At 51.2% G+C, this 24,170-nt stretch overlaps 1 protein-coding gene, 1 long non-coding RNA gene and 1 other non-coding gene across 4 annotated transcripts; 2 read left to right on the top strand and 1 right to left on the bottom strand.

The window, feature by feature from the left end:
• Positions 1-1,984: 1,984 nt before the first annotated feature.
• Positions 1,985-10,682, bottom strand: LOC120857479. Its single transcript, XR_005719675.1, has 3 exons — positions 10,527-10,682; positions 8,281-8,396; positions 1,985-5,988 (listed from the first exon to the last, which is right to left on the bottom strand). It is a non-coding gene; the product is annotated as an uncharacterized LOC120857479 (long non-coding RNA).
• On the top strand, positions 5,218-5,367 carry LOC120858958. Its single transcript, XR_005719984.1, has one exon. It is a non-coding gene; the product is annotated as a small nucleolar RNA SNORA62/SNORA6 family (small nucleolar RNA).
• Positions 10,611-23,567, top strand: STAT6 (signal transducer and activator of transcription 6). Of its 2 annotated transcripts, XM_040233008.1 has the most exons (22): positions 10,611-10,827; positions 13,753-13,889; positions 14,302-14,440; positions 14,705-14,788; positions 15,189-15,327; positions 15,430-15,482; positions 15,655-15,803; positions 16,381-16,512; positions 16,639-16,827; positions 17,163-17,250; positions 17,377-17,499; positions 18,146-18,238; positions 18,573-18,779; positions 19,969-20,063; positions 20,160-20,296; positions 20,617-20,763; positions 20,987-21,050; positions 21,156-21,266; positions 21,807-21,899; positions 22,682-22,747; positions 22,858-22,986; positions 23,077-23,567. In XM_040233008.1, exons 2-22 carry the CDS (start codon positions 13,774-13,776, stop codon positions 23,264-23,266), a joined length of 2,544 nt encoding a protein of 847 aa, XP_040088942.1. In that variant the 5' UTR covers positions 10,611-10,827; positions 13,753-13,773; the 3' UTR covers positions 23,267-23,567. The 2 variants fall into 2 exon arrangements, with proteins under 2 accessions (XP_040088942.1, XP_040088943.1); XM_040233009.1 differs by lacking the exon at positions 13,753-13,889 and having other exon boundaries at positions 10,740-10,827.
• The last annotated feature ends 603 nt before the right edge of the window (positions 23,568-24,170 follow it).

The following is a 24,170-nucleotide window of genomic DNA, read 5'->3' as shown; positions in this document are numbered from 1 at the left end:
GAGAGGAAGGAGATGGCCAACAATGACAGAAGGAAAGGGTGTTTTAGGCTGCAGGACAGGCAAAGACATGTAGGCATGAAGAAATTTGAAATACTTAAGGCAAATGTGGTATGGTGGAAGCTTAAGGTACTTGTTGGGGGAGATAATGGATGAAGTATCAGAGAGCCTAACCACAAAAGGTGATGTTAGCCACACTAAAGACTTAGAATTTTTATCTGAAAGTAGTGGGGGGATTCCATGGTGGTCCAGTGGTTAAGACTTTGCACTCCCAATACAGGGGGCCTGGGTTCGATTCCTGGTCAGGGAACTAAATCCCACGTGCCACAACGAAGACTCCATGCAACCAAAAAAATAAAAAATAAATATTAAAAATAAATGAAAGTAGAGGGGAACCAAGTGAGAAATTGAATGAAGCCCTTAACGCACCAGCCCTAGAGCTGAATAGGAAGAGGGTTCCAGGCTAAAGAGGCAGGATCAAGTATATTAATTCGCTTATCATGTTGGCCTAGAGGATAGTAACAGAGCAACAGGGAAAGCTGGGTCTAGAAACTGTGGCTCACATTAGAATGTTCTCAAGTTTTCAGATTTTGGCAGTACATTTAAATCAACTGGGGTGCTTTTAAAATCCCAATGCTAACAGAAAGATAAAAATAAAAACAATTCCCCAATGCCAGAGGACTTTACTACTTGACTTTGAGACTTGTACGCTATGATAATCAAGACACTATAGTTCTGGGATGAGGTCTGACAAACAGATCCATGGGATAGAATAGAGAGCCAGAAATAGACTAACACACTTAAAGGTCATTTAATCCTTTCTTAAATTTGGCTTGTGCTGGGTCTCAGTTGTGGCACACGAGGTCTTCGATCTTCGCTGCAGCATGTGTTGCAGTGTGCAAACTCTTAGTTCGCCTGTGGGATCTAGTTTCTCAATCAGAGATCAAACCCATTTCCCCTGCGTTGGGAACTTGGAGCATTAGCCACTGGACCACTGGACCAGGGAAGTCCCAAAGGTCATTTAATCTTGATGAAGATGTCAAAGCAATCCACTGGGGAAAGGAATATCTTTTCAACAAACTGTTGGAACAATAAGTGAATCTCGACCCCTACCCCACATCATATGCAGGAATTAATTCAGATTAATCATAGACCTAAGCCATAACAGCTAAAATCATAAAGTTTTTAAGTGAAAACACAGAATATCTTCCTGACTTGGAAGTAGGTAAAAATTTATGTTATAGAAAGCAATAACCATAAAAGAAAACAAATTGATGTAGGAAACATCAAAATTGAAAATGTCTGTTTATCAAAAGACACCATTAAGAAAATGAATAAGTAAGCCAGAAAATAAGCAAAATATTGATTTCACAAAGAACTGGTATTCAGGATACATAAAAATTCCTATAACACAGTAATAACAAAAACACCCTATTTTAAAAAATGGACAAAACATTTGAACAGATACATCATAAAAGAACGTGTATGAATGCCCAATAAGCACATGAAAAGTGCTCAATATCTCTAGTCATCAAGAAAATGCAAATTAAAACCACAGTGAGATAATTCTCCACATTCAGCAAAACGGTTTAACTTTTAAAAACTGACAATACCAAGCGCTGAGAACGTAGAGCAACAGGAATTCTCTTACAGTGTTGGGAATGTGCTATACATTTGGAGTAATATATAGCAGCTTCTTATATTAAGCATATACCTACCCTATGACCCAGCAATTATACTCTTATTTATTCAAGAGAAGTGAAAACATGGTTACACAAAGATTCGAAGAATGTTCATAGCAGTTTTCTTCATGATAGCCAAAAACTGGCTGTGGCTCAGGTGCCTATCATCTTTTTTTTTTTTTTTAAAGGACAAAGCATCTGTGGTTTATCTCTACCATGAGATATTAGTAATAAAATGGACACATTATGGATACATACAACAACACAATAAATCTCAAGACACAGTGAGTAAAAGAAGCCAGACATGAAAGCACATCCTGCTTTATTCCATTTATATGCATTCTAAAATAGACAGAACAAACCTATGGTGGAAAGAATCAGAACAGTGGCTCCCCCAGGGGATGTGTTGAGGATAATGATGTACGTCTTGGTAGGAGTGTAGATGTCATACAGAAATGAAGGGGTAGGGCAAGGATTTGAAGCCAGGTGGCCTGGCGCCAGAGGCCATGGTTTTAACTACCACGCTACATTGCTTTTCTCCGTGTATGCTGCAGCCTCGGGTGTGGATGAGATTACACAGGAAGGATAGCCTGTGAAGACAGGAGACTGAGAAGGCGCACCGAGACAGGTAGGAGGAACACTAGGAGAGAGGGGCCGTGAAAACCAGTGGAGGAAGTGCTCATTCAAGAGTGGCTAGCAGTGTTGAAAACTGCTGAATGGTCCGGCAAGAGAAGGACAGGGGCAGGTCATTCTAGGAGGGCATGTGTGACATGGGCCAGGGCAGTTTCACTGGACTGGTGGAGGTGCTAGGCAGCTTGCAGTGTTCTGAGGAGGTGAGGAAGGGAAGACAGAGAATGTGAATAACTTTCCCAAGAAGTCTGGCTGCTCCAGGGAAGAGAGAAAGGCAAGACAGTAATTAGAGTGCTAGTTAGAGGGCTGGAATGTCCTTGCAGAGGCTCAATCCTGACCACAGCTGACTCCATCCAGAGACGCCCGCCTTTGCCCACCCACCAGAGCTTCTACTTATCCTTCTGTGGGGTGAAGGTCTGTCGGCCACAGTTGGCCCCTGACAGCCACAGAGCTTCATTTGAGAACTCAAGATCAGCTGACACCACCATTGCTCATATCCTGTATCCTTGGCAGGCCTCAGTGGGTGCCCACCCTTCTCCACTCAGCCTAGTCCTTCCTCTTCCTGACCACCCTTGTGGTGCTCCCCAATCCCTCCCTTGTACAAGGTCCTGGGCCACTCTTGGCTCGGATTATCCTTGTCCCTCTTTACTTGTCTGAAATGTGGCTCTTCCCTGAGGACACTTTTTTTTTTTTTTAAGATATATCATTTATTCTCCCAAGTGAACAAGTCGGATGACTGTGGGAGCATGGACAGTCAGCCTGCTCTGTGCTCACCATTTCTTATAGTCAGTGTGGCTCCAGAAGTCTCAGGGATGCATCGAGCAGCAAGTAACAGAAGACCCAATTAAAGCAGACTGAACAAAGAGTTCTAGAACAGACCTGGGACTGCTTGATTCATTAAGAGTTTTCTATCTCTTCACACTGCTACTCTGTCCTCAATGGCTGATGGTCTCTTTCCTCAGACATCACATGTAGTCTTGATAATGAAGAAAAACAAAATTTTTCCCAAGCTCCCCACAAACTCCTATTAGCCAGGACAATGGAAACACCATGATTGTTAAGACCAATGAGATTCATCCCCTAAATGCATGGGAGGGGAACACCTGTATATAATCCAGACTTTGCCAACAAGGGAGAAAGACTCGCTGCTGAGCAGGCATCATCAATGCTCGCCTTGGTAGTCATACAAATTCCTCTTCCTTTTAAGGGTCAGCTATTGCACCCTCTGCTGACAAGATGTGTGGCATACTGCTTAAGGGCAACAGGGCTTGTGCCAGACTAACTGGATGCGAATCCCAGCTTGCTTGCCAGCTCTTTGGCTGTGGGCAGATCACTTAAACTTTCCACACTGCAGCTTCCTGATCTGTAAAACAAGGGCTACTAGCACTATCCAACAGAACTTTCTGTGATGATGGAAGGAAATGTCCCATGTCTGTGCTAATACAGTAGCCACTAGCCATATGTGGCTGCTGAGTGTTTGAAATGTGGCGAGTACATGTGAGGGATTGTTTTTTAATGTTTGTGTATTTATGTATGTATGTGGCTGCACTGGGTCTTAATTGTGAAACACTGGAAGTTTAGTTGCGGCATGTGGGATCTAGTTTCCTGACCAGGGATGGAACCTAGGCCCCCTACACTGGGAGCGTGGAGTCTTAGCTTCTGGACTATGAGGGAAGTCCCAAGAACTGTTTTTTTTTTTTTGTAATGAAAATTAAATAGTCACATTTGACTAGTGACTTGGCTACCCTGATAGCTCAGTTGGTAAAGAATCTGCCTGCAGTGCAGGAGACCCTGGTTCGATTCATGGGTCGGGAAGATCCGCTAGAGAAGGGATAGGCTACCTACTCCAGTGTTCTTGGGCTTCCCTTGTGGCTCAGCTGGTAAAGAATCCACCTGCAATGAGGGAGACCTGGGTTCGATCCCTGGGTTAGGAAGATCCCCTGGAGAAGGGAACAGCTACCCACTCCAGTATTCTGGCCTGGAGAAGTCCATGGACTGTGTAGTCCTTGGGGTCACAAAAAGTGGGACATGACTGAGCGACTTTCACTTCACCACACTGGGCACATAGTTCTAATTCATAGTACTGTTGTAGGATAAAATGTGCAGTACTTGGATGATTTAAAAAGCAGGAATTGAAGTAACACATAAACTCTCATTAAATGTTAGTTATTACTTTTGCCGCCATCCACTGATGTCCTGGTCATTTGCCCACTCTCCTTGAAGAAAGACTATGGCATCTGATTCACTGTCTTCCTTGCCACCTCAGGTCTTTAGCAAACCCAGGTGGCTTCAATGTTCATGCAGGTAGTCCAGCGGCACCCTGGTCTCTTCAACTCCAATGACTCACTTCCATTTTGCCATAGCCACTCACTCCCATGGCCACAACTTCTACCACACCCTCCCAGGAGAGCTCAGTGGAATCTCACCCCTTTGTCTCTGACCACACATGCCAACCTTTCAATTCCTTCCTTGTCTTGCTCCCAGGAAGTCTGATCTTTCGGTTGGTTGAGACTTTCAGTTCCTTGATTCTATTCTTTCCTTTACCACTGGCTCTTGTCTTTACTTCTCGTCCTAACCAGGTTAATTCCACAGTGCTTCACTTCTCTTCCTCCATATGGTACTCTTCTTCATTATTATTAACCTTCTGAACAGTTCTCCCGGTTTCAGATTTACTGTTTAAATCCATTCTCCACACTGCAACCAGGGTAGTTTCTCTACTAAATCTCATCATATTGCCCACCTGCCCTAAATCCTCTGCTGTTCCCCATTGCCACCTATCACCCATTTCCAGAGGTACCATGCTCCCACAGCATCCATGTTTTTGCACATGCTAGACTCCCTTCCTGATTTACCTTTCCTCTTGTTCTTGGTCTGAATAACTTCTTTTTTCCCTTTTAGATTCAGTTTGTCTGCACATTGTCAGAGCTTGGAGTTGAGGCCGCTGGCCAATGAACTCACAAGCGTAGGTAGTGTTTTACACGAGGGGCAAGTTTTTCGCTAACACCACAAGGGTCTCTGGCCCAATGAGTGGAGTTGGATAGTAATACTTGCTACAAAAGTATGATTTTAAGGAATGAGAACTTATTTAAGGAGAGGTGAAAACATTTTTAAAATAACCTTTTTTTTCTCTCTTCTTCAATATTTCTAACTCTTCAGGTAGTACTTGACTTTTCTGTTTTCTCAGTTCGTATATCCTACTCTGAGATCCTAAAAAGGGAGCGCACTCAGCGGGTCTGATGTGGATGCGCGCCCGGGAAGTTCTGCGCATGCGTGGCACCATCTCCCGAGAACAGCCATGGGAAGTCATGCCGGATCTCTACTTCTACAGAGATCCTGAAGAGATTGAAAAGGAAGAGCAGGCAGCAGCTGAGAAGGCTGTGACCAAGGAGGAATTTCAGGGTGAATGGGCTGCTCCAGCTCCAGAGTTCACTGCTACTCAGCCTGAGGCAGCAGACTGGTCCGAAGGCGTGCAGGCGCCTTCCGTGCCTATTCAGCAGTTCCCCACTGAAGACTGGAGTGCCCCGCCTCCCACTGAAGAATGGTCTGCAGCTCCACCGCTCAGGCCACTGAATGGGTAGTAACCACCACTGAGTGGTCGTAAGCTGTTCTTCCAAACACTTGTAGAACGTCCACAAACTTCCACCAAAATGCAAATCTGGTTGATGGAAAATAACTGTTTCTAAAAAAAAAAAAAAAAAAAAAAAGATTCAGTTTGGGCATCACCTCCCTCATCTCTGCTATCCCCTAACCTAGTCGAGGTGCCCCTCCCATGGGCTCCCACGGTACCCTGTGCTTCACTGGAGGCACAGTCCTAATGATGCTGGGCTGTGATATAAGATACCATTGTTAACAAATCTGACTCCCTGTCTTGGCTATGAAAGCCTGAGAACAGACACCCAACAAATTGTTACTGATTGACTGGACATAGATTTTGGGAGGATTGCTTGCTACCAATTCAATTCACTTTTTTAAAGGTGGAGGGATTTGAATGTGTTTGTATGTTGAGGGTTAAGAGCTATAATAAGGAACTGCCTGGGGCTCGAGTGCTTAGGACTTGGCACTTTCACAGCTGAGGGGCCCAGGTTTGATCCCTGGTTAGGGAACTAAGATCCTGCAAGCTGTGAGGTGTGACCAAAAGAAAATGGCCTGCAATAATTAGTGAATGAGAGGCAGGAGATTTGGAGGACGGAGGGGACAATGACTGGAACAGTGCCCGGGGAGGCAGGTGAGGTCCTGAGCACAGAGGGAGGAACATCCTTCAGGCAGGGGAAGAGACAGGCTCTCCTGCCTGTTGAAATGTCTGTTGTCAGGGAGCAGGAAACTGGAGGAGTTTCCAACTGACAAGTCTCTGTTCCCTCTAATCTAAATGGTGAGTTGGGATCAAGGTGAATGGAAATTTGGGGGGAAGAGCAAAGGCCTGGGAGACACAGCTGCCTAGGGACCCAAAGCCACTTCCCACACTTCTGTGAACTTTTCCTCCGATCCCTTAGTCCCCCACCTACAAATCCCAGGCTGCTGTCCAGTGCTCCTGAATGTGGCCTGCATTCATCTTGGCTGTGAAATGTACTAAGCCCCTGCCGTTAATCCATCACTAAATTTAGTCCTCATATAAGAGAGTATTTGTAAAATAGCCCAGCCCAGGTACACAGTAAACACGAGGTAAATGGTAGTCTTTGTATTGACTAGCAAGGATAAACTGTTGGTTTTTTCTAGCTGCATAGCAGCGTTTACAGGATGATACATGCCTCTGCCCTCCAGGAGCTTATTTCCTTGTCAGAGAAGGATGTACCCCTGCGATAATTAAAAAGCAATACAAAGTGATATGTGATAGTTATTGTCTGGTTGCTAAATCATGTCTCTCTCTCTCTTTTTTTTTCCATGTCCAACTCTTTTGCCACCCCATGGACTATAGCCCATAAGTCTCCTCTGTCCATGGGATTTCCCAGGCAAGAATACTGGAGTGGGTTGCCATGCCCTCCTCCAGGGGATCTTCCTGACCCAGGGACCTAACCCGGGTCTCCTGCATTGGCAGGTGGATTCTTTATCACTGAGCCACCAGTGAAGCCCTGTGTGATGGTTACCAACACCCAAATGGCGCTTTGTTTTTGACCACAACCAGCACTGAAAAGTATCTTTTCCATCAAGACCTAGAACTCAAATCAATATATAAAGCGAAACAAATTTCATAGGAGAAGGGGACGACAGAGGATGAGATGGCTGGATGGCATCACTGACTCGATGGACGTGAATCTGAGTGAACTCCGGGAGTTGGTGATGGACAGGGAGGCCTGGTGTGCTGCGATTCATGGGGTTGCAAAGAGTCGGACACGACTGAGTGACTGAACTGAGCTGAACTGAACCATCCTTACTTTGTGTCATGCATTCTGGTATTTTCTATTGTATTCTACTTTGTTTTTAAACAGTGGTGGTCAAGACTCACTGTGATGGATTGAACTGTGCCTCTCAAAAATTCATATATTAGTATGTTGAAATCATATATCCCTCAAAAATTCATATTCATAGGAGGTACCCTCTGTTCCTCAGAATGTGACCTTATTCAGAGATACGGTCTTTACGGAGGAACTCTTTAGGGTGGGCCCTAATCCAATATGACTGGTGTCTTTAGAAAAAGGGGAAATTTGTGAATTCGCTGGCAGTCCAGTAGTTAGGACTTGGTGCTTTCATTGCTGGGGCCCTGGGTTCGACCTCTGGTCTTGGAACAGGATCCTATGTGGCTTGGCAATAGAAGGGGGGAAATTTGGAGACAGACTTGCATGCAGGGAGAATACCACATGAACAGGAAGATGGCTATCCACAGGCTAAAGAGAGAGGCCTGGAATGAGTCCTCTCAGTTCTCAGAGGGGACCAACCCTGCCAACACACTGATCTTGGACTTCTAGCCTTTGGTACTCTGACAGAGTCAACTCCTTTGGTTGGTTAACTCCCTGCCTCAGCAAAAAAATACACTCACCTGATTGATTTGGTGACTCACTATTGGGTTGCAACCTGCAGTTCCCAGACTGCAACATTCTTTTTTCTCTGCTTTTCCTCCTGCATTCTTCACAGCCACTGGTGGGATGGCAGGGCCTGGAGGAGGGTGAGGCAAGCAAGGAACCAACTCTCAGGGTCATGCAAGTGGGGGTTTCGTTACCAGTAGTCTAGCCAACTCCACACTTACATGACCTGAAGGTGAGCACCATCTTCAACTCAGCACCCTCAACACCTCACCCTGGCCTAGGCCGTGTCAAGTAGGTACAAGCCTTCTCTCCATTTGAGTCACAAAGCTTTTAAGTGGAGTTTGACACATGTCAGATATGCCTATAATTCCTCTGATGACATCACAGTCTCCCCGTTTGTGCAATCAGTTAGAGAAGATGATAATAAATACTGTTTTAGTATTTGTACGTGCTTCTCACCTTCCTATCCCCCAAAGGAGTCAAAGTTAAAAGACTCGAGTTCATGCCTCCTCTCCTCTTACCAAAGTTCTGAGGGACACGGCCCTCTGGAGACCCCTAGGTGGCAAGCCCTAAGTTTAGTCACTGTCTCTGGATGTCAGCAGGCAGAGTGGGTGCCCTGGAGCACACACAGAATGCACGTGTCATGAGCGTCTTTGTGCACATATTAAGATCGATCGCAGCACTGCCAGCTGTATAAACCCAAGGACAGGGTCCCCGCCTGCCATCTCCGCCCCAGCTCTCCCTCCTTTCCAACTGGCTGCCTTACAGACACAATAAATATATAAACACATACCTCCAACAGCCTCTGCCTTTGTGGCATTAATATTACCCTCAAATCAGGGGATCCTATGTAAGATAGAGTCTCTTCTGTCTTTCTCCTGCCTGGCTAGTTCTGGGACAATAAAATAACGTCTAACATTTACTGTGTACCAGGCATCATTCACATGTATTATTGCATTTCACTCTCACAGCTTTGTAAGTTAAGGCTATTATTTGCTCCATTTTACAGACAACAAAACTGAAGCACAAATAGTAAACAGCCCAGAGTTGTGCAGCTAGCAGTGCTGGCAGGATCTGAACCCATGCAGCCTGTCTCCAGGGGCCAAGTTCTTAACTGCTACCCTCTGCCTAGCTGGGCACTCGGGCCTGCACATACTTGCCCATCCACGTGGATGGGAGGGGGAGGAGCCAGGTTCTGGGAATCAGATGGGACACCAGGGGGCAGCATAAGCCTGGCTTTGGCCCCTGAGCCCAGCCCTGTTTGGGGAGAGAGGAGGGGAGTAGAAACTGCCTCCCACCTTCCACTGCTCCTCAGAGACCACCCTTTCCCCATACACGTCTCTTAGGTTTGGGAGCTTGAAGGTCCCTTGGCCTCCTCCAGCTCTTCCTCCAGCCAAAGCTTCAAAAACCATCCAGTAGTGACAATGATGACTCAGAAGCTGAGCAAGCCTTGTGCGTGTGAGTGTGTGTCCTTGTGACTGCATGTGGCTCTGAGTGCTGACATGTCTGTGAGCCTGCCTGCACGTGTGTGTAAGCATGTGTGTGTGTGGGAGGGAGTGTCCTTCTGGCTGGGGAAGTTGTCTACATGCACGTTTATTTCTGGGTGTGTCTCAGTGTTTACCCCAGAAACAGATAGGAACTTTGCCAAGGTTGCACAGCAGACTCATATTCAAACTTGTCCCTTGGGACCCTACAGGCAGCAACTCCAGCTTGCGGCTGGCTCCCACCTGGGTCTCCGGAGTAGTGCCCCATGAGAAGGTGGCGGAAGGGATTTTCAGTCCCAGGCATCCCTGGAGGCCTACAGGACTGTGAGCTTCACAGCCCCCTCCCCCACTCCCTCCCATCAGCGGGTCACGAGAGCTCTAGGGCGTTCCCCACCCAGCAGGGAGGGGAACCGAGGAGTCCCAGCTCCCCCGCCGCTTTCAGGGTCTTCCACTGGAGGGAGCGCAGGGCCAGAGGGATTTCTTTTTCCAGAGGCCCCCGCCCCCCACCCCCTGGGGGGGGGGGAGCCCAGTCCCTCTTGACCCCAAACCTCCGGCCCTTGCAAGAGTTTGAGTATGGGAGCTGTAGTTTGGGGTGGCTTGTCTCTGCTTGATATTAGGTGACTTTCTGGAGGAAAGTTGATTGTTTTTGATGGGGGACAGAGTAAGTGGGGATCAGCCTTTCCTCTAGCCTGGCGCCAGGGGACCCCAAGCCCCAGTCCTGGCTCCCCCTCCCAGCCCATGCTCCCCTACTCCATACCAGAGGCACACATGCTCACCCCACTTTCTTCCTCTTCCTCCTCCAGCCCACTTTCTCTTCTCTGTGTCGTCAGAGCTCCAGGGAGGGACCTGGGTAGTCGGAGAAGCCGGAAACAGCGGGCTGGGGCAGCCACTGCTTACACTGAAGAGGGAGGACGGGAGAGGATTGTGTGTGTGTGTGTGTGTGTTTTCTTTTTGGTGGTGGTGGAGGAGGAGGGGTGCTAGCAGGGCCAGTCCTGAACCCGCTGGACAGAGCTACAGACCCATGGGGCCTGGCAGAGCCCGCTGAGAGAGGGAGACGACAACAGAGGGGTTGCCAAGGTGAGGGGATGCCTCCAAGGAGGGAGGGTGGGGGGCCTCTGACTACCAATGTGGGGGGAGGAGGGGAGTGCTTTTCAGGATCCTGCCTGGGCAGAATGGATGGTCCCCAAGAAATTGTTTCAGCTGGGGCTGGTGGCTGGTGTTACCCAGTTTTGGCAGTTTCGAAATATCAGAGGAATCTGGAGTGGGTACAGGCCCAGCCCTTGCCCTGCTCCTCCCCAACATGGGTCACTTTTTCCACACACGCCATCCCCCGCAATCCAGGGACGTGTTAAGGCAGGGGAAGGAGGGCAAGGAGGTGCCCCTCTGCCCTCTGGGTTGGGGGGAAGTGGCCGCCCCTCCCTATAGAAAACTGATGGCAGGGGGCAGTGGGTCCTCCACAGACCCCTATCCGGGCCCCCCACAAAGGTTCCTCTTCAAGGGTGTGGCCAGGGGGTGAGCGTGTCCCAGAAGTAGAACCTCATGGTGCCCCAGAGGAGGGGGAATTTCCCCCTCAAAACTGCTCCACGCTTGGCCCGGCGGCGTCACGGAGTTAACCCTCCCGGTGCCTAACTGGCTCCGCCTCCCCGCGCCCCTCCCCGCCCCACCACCGCACACACACACTGGGCAACTCAGAGAAGCTCTTTTGACTTCTGATCCTGTGGCCCCACTGTCAGAGGGCTCAGGAATGTCGGGGGTTGAGGTGAAGTTTAGGCCACGAAGCGGGGCTGATAAAGATCCTGGACTTCCCTTCCCCATGGGGAAGGGAACGCGGGCCCCGCCCCCCAGGCCGTGGCTCCTCCCTCCCTGTCGGTATTCAGGGGGGCTTACAGCAGAAGATGCCCCTGGCCTGGCAGGCCGATTGAGCCAGCCTGGTTATTGGATGGGAGTGGGGGAAAGTCTGGCCCCTCGTTGTCTGAGGATGGAGTAGGGGAGATTTGAAGGCAGGGCCATGCTAGGAAGCTGGTCACTCTTCCTAATCTAGGGGATATGGAGGAAAGGGGAGCTGCCTCTGACTTAGGGATCACCTCGGTCTCCCCGTAGGGTAGAGATAGAGGTCAAAGGTCTGAGCACCCTGAGAAACAGGAGCGAAAGAGGGAAGAGAGGAATGGAGTCCTCCCTTAAGTTTGAAACACAAACCAAAAGGTGCCCCACCCCAAGGTGGGTGTAGAGAAAGGTCTATGAGAGGACCCTGAGCAGGAGGGGGAGGATTCTGCCTTTGGGAGAAAAGAGATCAGGGGGATATAGGGACTGGGGGAGGAGCACGGATCTCCAGAAAAGGGGCCTCTCTGTTCTCTGTTCCTTTGGGAGTCCTGGGAGAGGGGAGAAGCTAACGTGCTGCAGGAGAACTTGGGGCTAAGTGGGTTGAGGGAGACCTAGGGAGTTTCCACCCCCATCCTTTCTGTCATCTCTGGGAAGAGGGATGTTTTGAGAAACATGAACTGAGAGACCCCTGGGGAACCACTGGTTTACCCACTCTGCCCTGCAGTCCACCTAGGATGGGGAGGCAACTACCCCCTCCCTATTCTCCCATCTCCTTGCCTCTTGCCCCCTTTCCTTCTCTTCCTCGTAGTCCTCTAGCCTCTCTGCCCCCCTTCCAGGCTTTTTGCTGCAGGCTAATTAACCTCACTTTTTCTCCTTCCTGAGTTCTCTCTACTTTTCCTCTTGCTCCATCTCCTCATCTTCAGTTCTCTTTCCATGCCCCCCTCCTCTTGGGATTATGAGATCTGGATCTGGAAGGGATCCTAAGGGCACAGAGTGGTGGTTTATCTCCACTTGGGTTCAGATCGCTTGCAGAGTAGCCTTGGCAAGTTGGAGAACCTCCTTGAGCTCAGTTTCTCTACCTGTGACGGGATAATTTTATATTTTAAAAATTGTTGCAAGATTCTAGTGAGGTAAGGCACTCAGTGTAATGCCTCATACATAGTAAGTGCTTAATGAATGATAGCTATTATTACTCTACCATCTTCTTCTTCCTCATCTAGCCAGGCACTTTTCAGATTGTTTCATGGAACCCTAGAATTTTGAGGGATTTCTCCAGGGACACCTTTGGGGTCCAGAGGTGGAGAGAGGGAAGAAAGAAGTGGTAGAATTCCAGGTCTACCACACTTGATTTCAACAGAGAAATTCCAATTTTACATAACTGGCTAAAACGGTCTACTTCTTTAAAAAATTTGGAAAGTTCACACTTTACCCAAGCCTCATATTTTATAGATGAGAAGATTGAGGTCCATGGAGGGGAGGTTTCTTTTTGTTTGTTTGTTTTTAAAATCTTGTGAGCATGCCACAGGTCATGTGGGATCTTAGTTCCCTGATCAGGGATTTGCTCCCTTCATTGGCAGCATGGAGTCTTAGCCACTGGACCACCAGAGAAGTTCCGAGGGGAGGTTTCCTGCCAACAGAATCAGAGCCGGGTCCAGAGCTACAACCCACATTCTCTGCCTTCTCTCAGAGAGCTTTCCCTACTGCCCCATTGCCCCTCTCTCTTACCTTCCCACCCCCCCACCCCGACCCACAACTGGCTGCAGCTCAGCTCTTCCCACTCCATTACCCCCAGGCCTACTGTTGAAGAAAATACCTTATCTCAGGCATTGGCCAAAGAGGTTCCTGGTTTGACATAGTCTGGCTGAGAGTTGTGGTGCTGATGGTCTCTGAAAGGGCTGTCTATGGGAGGTCCTTGGCTGCCCCCAAAGGCCAGCTTTCAAATAACTTTGTTCTTTTTCTTCATTGTTAGTGTCAGTCGCTCAGTCATGTCTGAGTCTCATAACCCATGCACTGTAGTCCACTAAGCTCCTCTGTGGAATTCTTCAGGCAAGAATACTAGGGTGGCTTTGCCATTCCTTTCTCTAGGAGATCTTCCTGACCCAGGAATCAAACCTGTGTCTCCTGCATTGCAGGCAGATTGCTTACTTTCTGAACTACCAGGGAAGCCCTCTTTTTCTTTAGGCACCCTCCAAACCCCAGATCATGTCTCTGTGGGGTCTGGTCTCCAAAATGCCCCCAGAAAAACTGCAGCGGCTCTATGTCGACTTTCCTCAACACCTGCGGCATCTCCTGGGTGACTGGCTGGAGAACCAGCCCTGGTGAGTCCTAGCTGCCCCCTTATCAGTCCCCCAGGGCCTCCCCTACCTACCTTCCTTCTCATTAGGTTTTCTTCATCCCATTTTGAAACTCGGGACTCATTATTCCACATGCAGCGGTCCAGATTCAGCCAGGAGTCTGTACCGCATCAGCCAGACTACGGCGTGTTGACACGTGGAATTCCCCACCCACTTAGGAACCTGAGCCAAAGAGGAGGGAGGTCAGAGCTGGGGCACGGGCACCACCCACAACAGCTGGAAAATTGGGGAACATGGGGCACAGCTGAGGACTATGGAGGGCCTGGATGGAGGATAAGAGGAGGAAGGAGCTGCTGAGCTGTTTGCTGTGGGGTGAAGAGACAGTAGAGTCGAGAAAGCCCTGACCTGAGGTGGCCTCATCCTGATCTTCCTGCAGGGAATTCCTTGTCGGCTCAGACACCTTCTGCTGCAACATGGCCAGCGCCCTACTTTCTGCCACTGTCCAGCGCCTTCAGGCCTCAGCCGGAGAGCAGGGGGAGGGCAACACCATCTTGCAGCACATCAGCACTCTGGAGGTGGGGGCAGGAGGGAGGGGACAGGGCCAGGGTGGGGCCTGGAGCTGGGGTGAGCATTGGATGCTGGAAGGAAATTGGTATTCCTCTGGTTAGCTGTTAGCTAGCAGGCAAATTAGATTTTAAAAGCATGCAAATGCACGCAAACTTCTGGAGTCCATGACTGTGCTGCCTTTTAGTTCCTGTGTGAATGGGGAGGGGGATTGGTGAGGGAGAATGACATGGGTAAGAGCGAGGCTAACCCCATCTACAACTCTTCATTTCTAGACCATATATCAGAGGGACCCCCTAAAGCTGGTGGCCACTTGCAGACACATACTTCAAGGTGAAAAAAAAGCTGTTATGGAGCAGGTATTGTGATACCCCACCTCCCACCCCAACTCAAACCCCGGGAACTTTAGCCTGAGCCATGAGAAATTAGAAGGGGTTTGAAGTTCAGGAAAAGCTCCGTGTTCTAGGTCCAAGATGATCAAAGGACGTTCCTGGGCTCAGAGTTAGCCCCAAGTTAAGCTCAGAGAAGCTTCCAGTGAGGAGCTGAGGGTAGTGAGGGGTCTGGGGCAAGTGATACAGAGCTGTTATCTCCAGAAGATTCCAAAATGTCAGGAAGAACTGTCAAGGAAGAGAAAGGAGCGAGACAAGGGAAGTGGTCTGTTTTCTACAGAGCACGGCAGTGGGCACCCCTTTAGGGAGTGGAGGCTGAGTGAAAAGGGATGGGCAGAGTGTCTCACCTGTCGCCTGTCCTTCCTTGCAGTTCCACCACCTGCCAATGTCCTTCCACTGGAAGCAGGAGGAACTCAAGTTTAACACAGTCCTACGGAGGCTGCAGCACCGGGCGGGGGAGACCCGCCTTCTCCGGGAGGCCCTGCAGCCTGGAGCTGAGGCTGGCCAAGGTGGGATTCTGGGGAGTGAGTGGGAGCGACCCCGTCTTGGACCTCAACCCTGATTGAACCTCTCAAATCTATCTGCACCTCGATTTTTGCCCCTACCCTCAGTGTCTTTGCACAGCTTGATAGAAACGCCTGCCAACGGGACTGGGCCAAGTGAGGTGAGTCATGGACTGAGACGTGGAGACTGAGCTCAAAGTGCAGACTTTGAGGGTCTCAGATCTGTGGAGGGATGGTGAGTAGACCTCTGAGAGGTGAGAAAGGGAGGCCTACCCTCCAGAGCTGGGCAAAGAGGAAGCGTGTGGCTCCGGCTCAGGCCCCACCTGCCCACAGGCCCTGGTCACGCTGCTGCAGGAGACTGTTGGTGAGCTGGAAGCTGCTCAGGCTCTGGTGCTGAAGAGGATCCAGATATGGAAGCGGCAACAGCAGCTGGCAGGGAATGGCGCACCCTTTGAGGAGACCCTGGCTCCACTACAAGAGAGGTGGGGGCAGGGCTGACAGGGAAGCGGGATGCGCTGGGGGTGGACACCTGCTCTCCCTGCTGGAGGTGAGAGAGAGAGAGGCCAGGCCAGAGGGTCTCGGGGTGGGCCAAGACTCGGAGAAGCCCAATCCAGCAGAGCCACCCATACTGTTGTTCAGGTCATGTCTTGCACACGTGCACCAGGCTGACCCAGCATGAGCAGACATTCCTCCAACCTATACTTTTTTGTTCGAGTTCCATGCCCAGAGGACTGGGAATCCTTTTGGTTTATTGGGCAGGGCATCTTTCAATGTGCGCAAAAGCATCATGCATGCTGGCCTCGGACCTGAGTATCAGACCCCTGGGGAAAGGGCAGCTCATTTCCACAGAGCTTCCAGGCACTGAGCGGGAACCTTGCCCCAGAGCCAAGGCGCGTCCCACCACCCCTTCAGCCCCGGTGCCTTGCAGTCACACCCATTGCTCATCCCCAACCCTCCACACACATTATCCTGCTTTCTTCCTGGGCTGAGGGGTGAGGGGCAGTCTGGGCCAGGAGCAGGCTGGAAGACTGCGCCCCCTGACCACGGCCGTGGCCCCAGGTGTGAGAGCCTGGTGGACATTTATTCCCAGCTGCAGCAGGAGGTGGGGGCAGCTGGTGGGGAGCTTGATCCCAAGACCCGGGCAGCGCTGATTAGCCGACTGGATGAAGTCCTGCGCACACTCGTCACCAGGTATGAGACCCCCTGCCTGGTGGAGAGCAGACCCCAAGGAAGCAGGAGGGTCAGAGTTTTAGGGGGGAGGCGGCGCCCAGAGGGACCCAGCTGTTCACTTCCCTGTGTCTTCCTTATTCCTCCCAGCTCTTTCCTGGTGGAAAAGCAGCCCCCTCAGGTTCTGAAGACTCAGACCAAGTTCCAGGCCGGGGTTCGATTCCTGCTGGGCCTGCGGTTCCTGGGGGCCCCAGCCAAGCCTCCGCTGGTCAGGGCCGACATGGTCACGGAGAAGCAGGCGAGGGAGTTGAGCATGCCCCAGGGGCCTGGAGCTGGAGCGTAAGCCAGGGCTGGAGAGGGCCTGAGGGGGTGATAGAGGCCAGAGGGGCCTGGGGGACCAGCACAGTGAAGGGGGCTGGGTGATGATGGGGAGGGAGGGCCGTGGGATATGGGGGCCCTGTATAACAGTCAAGCGAGAGGATGGGGAGGGACCCACCAGCGCTGGAATGGGGTGGAAGCGTCCTGATTTGGCTAAGATGGGGGTTTCTCCCTCAAGAACCCAAGTAGGGAGATGGAGATTAGGGACCAATAGTCTAGGCCATTCACCTGTGGACTCAAGCTCCTGCCACTCCTGGGCCAGTCGGGATGAGCCCCTCTCTGACTTGCCCTGGCAGAGAAAGCACCGGGGAAATCATCAACAACACTGTGCCCCTGGAGAACAGCATTCCGGGGAACTGCTGCTCTGCGCTGTTCAAGAACCTGGTGAGAGGCCTTTGGGGAGCAGTGGGCGGGCATCCTCAGGCCAGGCAAGTGCCCTCGAGAGGGTGTGGGGAGCCCAGGAGACGCAGTTTCTGCCTTCATCCTCCTTGCCCTCACCCCATCCCCCAGCTTCTGAAGAAAATCAAGCGGTGTGAGCGGAAGGGCACCGAGTCTGTCACCGAGGAGAAATGTGCTGTGCTCTTCTCCACCAGCCTCACGCTCGGCCCTAACAAACTCCCCATCCAGCTCCAGGTGAGCCTGGGTCCCAGGTGCCCCGGCCACACACTGAGGCCTGGATCCTCACTCCTCATGAATCCCCTGTACCCTGTGAGTCTGGGGTTCACGCATGTTGGGGCTCCAAGGGGAGTGGGGAAGACGAGAACTCAAGTGCACACTCCAGGGAATGACAGTGTGTGTTATTGCCTATGGCCCTGTGGGATTGTGTCCCAGTTTTTGCAATAAGAACTATTTTCCTTAGCCATGCCAATGGCTAAGGCACTGAAGCACTTTTCTTAGACCAGGGCACTGTTTTAAGTCATACGCATGAGCACACATGCAGGGTTTGCACAGTTAACATTATGAGGGAGTTATTCTTACTAGCCTCATTTTACAGATGAGAACACTGAGACACAGAGATTGAATACTTAGCCTGGGTCACACAGCTCCTGAATGTTGGAGCTGGCATTTGAAACCCGGAGGTCTGACTCCATAGCACTGACTCCTCACCACGTCTCAGCAGGGAGGCCATAATTCAGCTTCAGAAAGCACTTGATCACACACCACGAATTTTTAACTATGTGGTGGGAGTTCAGGAGCTTCTGGGCACCCTCAGAGCCAGCCCTCTGCAGAGGCCCCTTGTCCCCCAGTACCAAGAGCTCCCTTTCCTCACCCGCTTCAGGCCCTGTCTTTGCCCCTGGTGGTCATCGTCCACGGCAACCAAGACAATAACGCCAAAGCCACCATCCTGTGGGACAATGCCTTCTCTGAGATGGTGAGGCAAGACCCGGAGTTGAGGGGAGGAGGGGCTATAACCTGGAGGGTGGGTGTAGGCTGGTGGGGTGGCTGGTATGTCCGCATGAGAGTGGCCATAACTCCTTCTCATAGACTTGTTTCTGTCCTTCTGACCTCCTTTTGTGCCAATCTTAACACCGATTCTGTGGTGGCACTTTAGACTACTGTTGGAAAAGCACCATTTTTCTTGGGCAGACTCAGGGGGACAAGGCTGGCGAGGGACAGTCTTGGGAAGGGGGAAGGATGCAGGCCCTTCTGAGAAGGAATGGCTATGTCAGCCTGAGGCTCCCTCACCTTCTCCCCTCCCCTGCCAGGACCGCGTGCCCTTTGTGGTGGCTGAGCGGGTGCCCTGGGAGAAGATGTGTGAAACTCTGAACCTCAAGTTCATGGCTGAAGTGGGGACCAACCGGGGGTTACTCCCAGAGCACTTCCTCTTCCTGGCCCAGAAGATCTTCAGTGACAGCAGCCTCAGTATGGAGGCCTTCCAGCACCGTTCTGTGTCCTGGTCACAGTTCAACAAGGTCATTCCCTTGCCCTTTGGACCTCCCACCCCCAAGCTCTTCATCCCTGGGGCACTCAGGGCCTCCCCAACCTCTGCCCAGGGACCGACCGCTAGGATTTTCACAGTGCCCCGCCATGTTCATCAGGAGGGCCTCTGCCCTGGCCCAGACAGGAAAACCCCTTGGCTCTCTGGCATCCCCCTAGTTTTTGTCTGGGGGCCCTCTGTCTTCCCTTTTGCTAGTGATTTGCATGACTCACCCAGATTGTGTGTAAACACAGCTTTGATTCAAAATGACTTTGACCCATTGGGAAAATAGTTCTTATTGCAAAAACCAGGATGAAATCCCACAGGGACAAATGCAATAACACCAGCGACCATGAGTTGACAGCTTAATGTATGCCAAATTGTACTTGACCACTGTATGTATGCTATCTCACTTAATCATCACAACAGCTCTTTCAGGTAGGTACTATTATACCCATTTTATAGAGGATGAACTGGCTCAGAGGTGTTAAGTAGTTTCTCTAAGGCTTCCTAGGAAGTGAGGCCTTATTTCTGACTCTTGCTCTTAGCTACTACATTTTACAGCACCCAAAATAAGGTGGCTCAGGACTGGATCTGTTACAAAAACAGGGAACAATGGAGGTCTGGGCGTCTTGGTTGAAGACCAGCTGAGTCAATGCTGTCATGTACTGATCTCTTTTTTAAAAAAGGAAGAAAGTAAAGCCCACACGACCAGAGGATGTGTTAGCAAAGGGAACAGGACACTTACATCCTGCAAGCTGCCTTCTCTGGACACCACTTCCGCCAGGCCTCATTCAGGAGGGGGTGGAGCACAGTGGTTATGAGGGGGCCCAGCCCAGACTTCCTGGACTAAATCCCAGCTCTACTTTTCACTGGTTGTGTAAGAAGCAAGTTATTTGATCTGTCTAGGTTTTCATTTCTTCATCTGTAAGATGGGATACTCATGGGATCTTCATTTATAGATGTGTAAAGATTGGATACAGTAATTTATGGCAAGAGCTTGGACTAGTGCCTGGCACATGGGAAGCTTGAGTGCCGGCCACTGTCGTTGATGGGGTCTCAGGTGCAGAGTGGTCCCTCAGTCCTGTGACTCTGTCGTGTCGGTATTCACAGCCCAGTGGCTGGCCTCGCCAGGCTCCTGCTCTGGCCCACTCCTGCTCACACCGGCTCCCTTCTGCCCACAGGAGATCCTGCTGGGTCGTGGCTTCACCTTTTGGCAGTGGTTTGATGGTGTCCTGGACCTCACCAAACGCTGTCTCCGGAGCTACTGGTCGGACCGGTGAGTCCCTGCCCCCGGTAACCTGAGGATCTGGGCCTCCAGATCCTGCTCCACACGCTACACCCCCACCCACATCCTCTCCTTCATCCTGGCCAGGCTGATCATCGGCTTCATCAGCAAACAGTACGTCACTAGCCTTCTTCTCAACGAGCCTGATGGAACCTTCCTCCTTCGGTTCAGTGACTCAGAGATTGGGGGCATCACCATTGCCCACGTCATCCGAGGCCAGGATGGTGAGGTCACCCCCACCAGTCCTCTGCCTCTGTGCCTGTGCCCTCAGGGGTTTCTTCTGAGAAAGGTCCTGGCCTTCTTTGATGCCAACCGTGATCTTCAGGAAGTTCTTCCTTAGGTTCAACTTCTCTTCTTCCTTCTGTGGCCTAAACTTCTACCTTCTCACTTGGAGTTTGGTGGGAATGGGGACTGGTGGGACCCTCACCCCAGCTCCTTCTCTCCTTGCCTTGGTAGACTGAGAATGAGTCCAACCATCGGGGTAGGTTGGGGAAGGGGAAGCAAGTCTGGACAGAGGGGACTCATGGCCTCATTCCTTATGTAGGCTCCCCACAGATAGAGAATATCCAGCCATTCTCTGCCAAAGACCTGTCCATTCGCTCCCTTGGGGACCGAATCCGGGACCTCGCTCAGCTCAAAAACCTCTACCCCAAGAAACCCAAGGATGAGGCTTTCCGGAGCCACTACAAACGTGAGCTGTGAGCCGGGGCTGGCAGCTCTGACTCCTTCTGTGGTCCGCCTCCTCCCTGCTCCTGGCTGCCCCCACCCCACCTGTTGTGTGTCATCCCCGACTTCTTCCTCCATTGTCACTTCCCTGCTTCTGGACCCTGCCCATCATCCATGCTCACCTTTTCCAGCTCCCTTCCTCCCTAACCTGGAAGCATTCCATGGCTCTCCTTTCCTCCCCACAATAGCTGAACAGATGGGTAAGGATGGCAGGGGTTATGTCCCAGCTACAATCAAGATGACTGTGGAAAGGTGAGTGTGCTGGTGCGGACGGAGGGTGGGGTTGATACTTACTTGTAAGCAGGAAGTGTGGCATCAGCCCCTGGTCAGTCACACATGCCTCCTCCCCTCCTCCAGGGACCAGCCACTTCCCACCCCAGAGCCCCAAATGCCTACCATGATGCCCTCTTATGATCTTGGAATGGCCCCTGACTCCTCCATGAACCTGCAGCTCAGCCCAGATATGGTGTAAGAAGCTTCAGAGATAGAACTGGGAGTGGTCTGTGCCAGCAGGCATTCAGCATGGGCATGGGGAGAGTTGGCACTGGGGGTTGAAGTAGGGAATTTCCTTTGCTTGAAAGGGATCCCCCAACTTTCTTTTAAAAAGAGAATTTTGAAAGCCTGTTTTATTTTTGGCTCTGCTGGGCCTTCCTTGCTGTGCAGGCTTTTTTTCTAGTTGCGGCGAGCGGGGGCTCCTCCCTGGTTGCGGTGCGCAGGCTTCTCGTAGCGGTGACCTCTCTTGTTGCAGAGCGTGGGCTCTAGGGCTACTGGACTTCAGCGGTTGCGGCTCCTGGGCTCTAGAGCACAGGCTCAATAGTCGTGGTGCACAGGTTTAGTTGCTCCATGGCATGTGGGGTCTTCCTACAACAGGGGTCAAACCCATGTCTCCTGCATTGGCAGGAGGATTCTTTACCATTGAGCCCCCAGGGAAGCCCCAGGATTCCTGGGTAGGGGGTTGGGAGTGTCCAGGAGAAGGGCTGGCCTCAGGAGTCTGCTTTCTTTCCCCAGGCCCCAAGTGTACCCACCACGCTCTCACTCCATCCCCTCATATCCAGCCCTCCCCCGGGAAGAATCAGTCAATATGTTGCCAGCCTTCCAGGAGTAAGTGGGGTCACCTGTGGGGAATGGGTTGGGTCACCCCCTGCAGTGGGGATTGGCACTTGTATTTGTGAAGAGAGGCTCTTCAATGAGAAAGGGGTGGCAAAAAGCCAACACCTGTGTCTCTTCTGTCCACTCCATTGAGGTGTGAATAGTTAAGATCCAGGTTCAAATTCTAGCTCCACCACTTGCTGACTTTGGGCAAGTTACTTAACTCCGATGCCTCATCTGTAAAATGGAATAATGATGATAATAATACCTGCTTCACAGGATTATTGTGAAGGTTAATTTGAGTTAGTAGTATGTATAAAGCTAAATGTAGAAACTGGCTCCTAGTAAGAGCTATGCAAGTATTAGTATTCTCTCTCCTGCCTCTGAAATCTACTGTCATTTTTCTGTTACCTTGATTTGTATATATTTATCTTTCTGGCCTGGAAGTGGCATAGACATTTTTGTTCTCCAGGTAGCACTCAGGTGTTTACTGACTCTCAGTCAAGGCAGGACATCTTCCCCCCATAGGAGCTGAGGTAGAGGTGGGATCTTAGAACCAGCAGAGTTCAGAAATTAGCTAATCTATCCTTCCTCTGTCCCCCGCTCCAGTCCCCAGTGCATATAATAACATTTATACTGAGAAGAGGACCAAACTCACAGGTAGAAATGACTTGCCCAAGGTGATGCTGTCAGGATGAGGAACTGGAAAGTTTCCTTACTCAATGGGCTTGACTTTGCAACAGCTGCCCTGGTCCAGCTTTCCTTTGACTGTGCCCTCCCCTTCCTGCTTCCAGACCTCACCTGCCAATGCCTCCCAACCTGAGCCAGATGAGCCTGCCCTTTGACCAACCTCACCCGCAGTGAGTGACCACCCCCACCCCCATCCTGAGCTCAAGCTCCTCATTCATTCCCAGCCTCAACCCCACCCTGACCCCCACCACCACCTCATTTACTTCTCTGGGGCTGGCAGGGGCCTGCTGCCGTGCCCACCTCAGGATCATGCCGTGTCCAGCCCTGAACCCTTGCTCTGCTCAGACGTGACCATGGCAGAAGACAGCTGCCTGAGCCAGCCAGTGGGAGGGTTCCCTCAAGGCACCTGGTGAGTGTCAGCCTGGGGGTGGAGCCTGGGTGGGGGGTTGAGGTGTGGGTACCATGCCTATCCCACTGCCTCTCCACTTCCTCCCTGCAGGGTCCGTGAAGACATGTTCCCGCCCTTGTTGCCTCCCACTGAACAGGACCTTACCAAGCTTCTCTTGGAGGGACAAGGGGAGTCAGGGGGAGGGTCCTTGGGAGCCCAACCCCTCCTGCAGCCCTCCCCCTACGGGCAGTCTGGGATCTCAATGTCCCACCTGGACCTAAGGGCTAACCCCAGTTGGTGATCCCAGCTGGAGGCGGAGCCCAGAGAGACCGCTCTCCTGCCCCCACAGGCCTGTTCTGGGCACCCGCCCCTGCTCTTGCCCAACAGCAGAGAGGGAGGGTGTGTCCTTCTCTCCCCACCCACTCTCTGCTCAGAAGGAAAAGACTTTGCCAAGAGAAGGTACACTGGGTGGAACATACCTACTCCTTCCCTTCCAACACACCCCTGCCCTTTCCCTTCCAGATAGTGGAAGGGAAATTCAGGTTCCAAGTGAGACACACCCCAACATGACTGCACAGGCAGCGTGCACACACACACACACACACACACACACACACACAGAGCTCTCCTTGGAAGATGGCACTCAGCAGGAAGAGGGCTGGACAAGAGCACAGGTGTGGGCAAGGGGGGATTTCTCTGCCTGCCCCAAGCCGGGGCTCACCACTCATGGGTGGAAACACGCACACATGCACACATCTGCTCCACAGAGGATGGCAGTATGGGCTTAGGCCCCAGCCCTGGAGAGATGGGAAGCAGTTCAGGAGACCCTGGGAGGGAGGTGGGGTGGGGTCTGTACATTTGGTTACAGATGTGGCTTTTGCCCAGATTAAAAAAACAAGTCCCAACCAGCTCCAGATTCTTGTCAGTCAGCTGCAGGCTTCAGAATACATGTGTGAGATTGTGCAGAAGTACAAGGGCTGCATCTGTATACAGCCAGGTGAAAGCGTGTGCACTTGGGACATGTTAATATATGGATGTCACCCATGTTAGTTGTATGGCTACATAGAACATTGACCTCTCTGACTTTGCCTGTGTGACAACACAAGTTAGCAAGTATGAGATACTGCACACAAGGCCCCAGCGAGTATGCTGGTCTCTCGGACGTATGCTAACCCAAATGTACTCAGTTCTGGGCATGACTGTGC

This window comes from Oryx dammah, unplaced genomic scaffold (genome assembly GCF_014754425.2).
Source record: "Oryx dammah isolate SB20612 unplaced genomic scaffold, SCBI_Odam_1.1 HiC_scaffold_29, whole genome shotgun sequence".
NCBI lineage: Eukaryota > Metazoa > Chordata > Mammalia > Artiodactyla > Bovidae > Oryx > Oryx dammah.
The sequence above is the reverse complement of the archived record's forward strand: the minus strand, read 5'-3'. Positions and strand labels throughout refer to the sequence as shown.

Excerpts from the sequence above, each read along its gene's own strand:
- STAT6 (XM_040233008.1), top strand. The coding sequence starts at position 13,774 with ATGTCTCTGTGGGGTCTGGTCTCCAAAATGCCCCCAGAAAAACTGCAG. Across the intron at positions 16,828-17,162 it reads CAGGGGCCTGGAGCTGGAGC|AGAAAGCACCGGGGAAATCA; the intron begins GTAAGCCAGGGC and ends TTGCCCTGGCAG. Across the intron at positions 22,748-22,857 it reads TTTGACCAACCTCACCCGCA|GGGCCTGCTGCCGTGCCCAC; the intron begins GTGAGTGACCAC and ends TGGGGCTGGCAG.